Source organism: Pelecanus crispus, chromosome 22, assembly GCF_030463565.1.
Source record: "Pelecanus crispus isolate bPelCri1 chromosome 22, bPelCri1.pri, whole genome shotgun sequence".
Classification (NCBI taxonomy): domain Eukaryota; kingdom Metazoa; phylum Chordata; class Aves; order Pelecaniformes; family Pelecanidae; genus Pelecanus; species Pelecanus crispus.
In genome coordinates this window covers 3,921,210-3,923,203 of record NC_134664.1, presented here as the reverse complement: position 1 = coordinate 3,923,203, position 1,994 = coordinate 3,921,210, and the positions used below count along the sequence as shown (strand labels likewise).

General features: G+C 55.0%; 1 protein-coding gene across 1 annotated transcript; it reads left to right on the top strand.

Moving 5' to 3' along the window:
- Positions 1–393: 393 nt before the first annotated feature.
- Positions 394–1,788, top strand: LOC142595772 (uncharacterized). Its single transcript, XM_075724617.1, has one exon. The coding sequence runs from the start codon at positions 394–396 to the stop codon at positions 1,786–1,788; it is 1,395 nt and encodes a 464-aa protein (XP_075580732.1).
- Positions 1,789–1,994: the final 206 nt, after the last annotated feature.

Genomic DNA, 1,994 nt, shown 5'->3' with positions numbered 1-1,994 from the left:
TTACAGTGGCATGCCACTCCGACAACTTCATGCAAGAAGGAATTATTAAGGAATGATTACGGTTGCACCCGTCCTAGAAAAAAAAGACCAGTTATATATGAATAGAGGAGGTCCTATAAAAAACCTAATCAAGGGACATAAAATGAGCTGAAAACTTCCTAGGTCCTTTCTGGTAATCATTTTAATTTATAACTTCCTGAGGTTGACGATACCCTTTTGCATTATCTATCAGAGGTGGATGGGGGCGCAAAAAGGGGACAGAAGACATTTTCATATATCAGCCTACCTTTGAAAGGGGATGGGGAGGCACAGTGACACAAGCTTTCCTCCCCCTTGAGTTTGATAGGGCCTGTTTTTTCTTTCTCTTGGAGGACTCCCCAACGCCTGGGGACGATGGGTTCCCATCAGCAGAAGGGCGACATCCAAGGGATCTCTGAGCAGTCTGGTGGATGCCATGGCAGTGGTGGAGGAGGAGGATCCTGCCACAGTAGTGGTGAAGGAGGATCTCAAGGATACCAGACCCAAGGATCGTTCTGCCATGGAGGAGGAAGCAGCGGTGGCTGTGGTGGTGGTGCTATTTACCAGACCCACATATCATCGTCCTCCTTTGGAGGAGGAGGAGGTTCAGGCCACCAGAGCCAAGGATGCATCAGTGGTAGTGGCGGAGGTGGAGGAGGTGGTAGTGGGTCAGGCCACCAGGGACAAGGACCCATCTGCATTATTGGAGGAGGAGGAGGTGGTGGTGGTGGAGGCAGTGGTGGTTCAGGGCACCAAAGCCAAGGCCCCATCTGTATTGGTGGAGGTGGAGGAGGAGGAGGTGGCTCAGGCCACCAGGGACAAGGGCCCATCTGCATTGGAGGTGGCAGCATAGGAGGAGGAGGAGGCGGTGGTTCATGCCACCAGGGACAAGGACCCATCTGCATTGGAGGTGGCAGCATAGGAGGAGGAGGAGGTGGTGGTTCATGCCACCAAGGCCAAGGGCCCATCTGCATTGGTGGTGGTGGTGGAGGAGGAGGTGGTGGAGGAGGAGGTGGCTCATGCCACCAAGGCCAAGGACCCATCTGCATTGGTGGTGGTGGTGGTGGTGGTGGAGGAGGAGGAGGTGGTTCATGCCACCAGGGACAAGGACCCATCTGCATTGGTGGTGGTGGTGGTGGTGGTGGAGGAGGAGGAGGAGGTGGTTCATGCCACCAGGGACAAGGGCCCATCTGCATTGGTGGTGGTGGTGGTGGTGGTGGAGGAGGTGGTGGTTCAGGCCACCAGGGACAAGGACCCATCTGCATTGGAGGTGGCAGCATAGGAGGAGGAGGAGGAGGAGGAGGAGGTGGTTCATGCCACCAGGGACAAGGGCCCATCTGCATTGGTGGTGGTGGTGGAGGAGGAGATGGTTCAGGCCACCAGGGACAAGGGCCCATCTGCATTGGTGGTGGTGGAGGAGGAGGAGGAGGTGGTTCAGGCCACCAGGGACAAGGACCCATCTGCATTGGTGGTGGTGGTGGTGGAGGAGGAGGTGGTGGAGGAGGAGGAGGTGGTTCATGCCACCAAGGCCAAGGACCCATCTGCATTGGAGGTGGTGGAGGAGGAGGTGGTGGAGGAGGAGGTGGTTCATGCCACCAGGGCCAAGGACCCATCTGCATCATTGGGGGAGGTGGCTCAGGCCACCAGAACCAGGGATCGTCCTCTTTTGGAGGAGGTGGCAGTGGAGGTGGTTCGTCCAGTTCCGGAGGTCTGGCAATTCAACAGCAGACCCAGCCAATCTCCTGGCCACCGCAGACTAAACACAAGTAGTGTCTGCAGAAGAGACTCCCAGATCAAGAAAGCTCAAGATGCAGACATGCCTTACACTTCTTTCTCTATTAAATTTAAGAATATTTACATCATTCCTTTCTCCTCTTCCTTGGGATTTTTCTGTTCAGCTCTCCAGCTGACCAGAACCTCTGGTGTTGTGTAAATCAGTAAATCCCAGCCAGGGCTGTTTCATATGTCTGTTATCT

Coding starts and splice junctions, on each gene's coding strand:
- LOC142595772 (XM_075724617.1), top strand. CDS start 394: ATGGGTTCCCATCAGCAGAAGGGCGACATCCAAGGGATCTCTGAGCAG.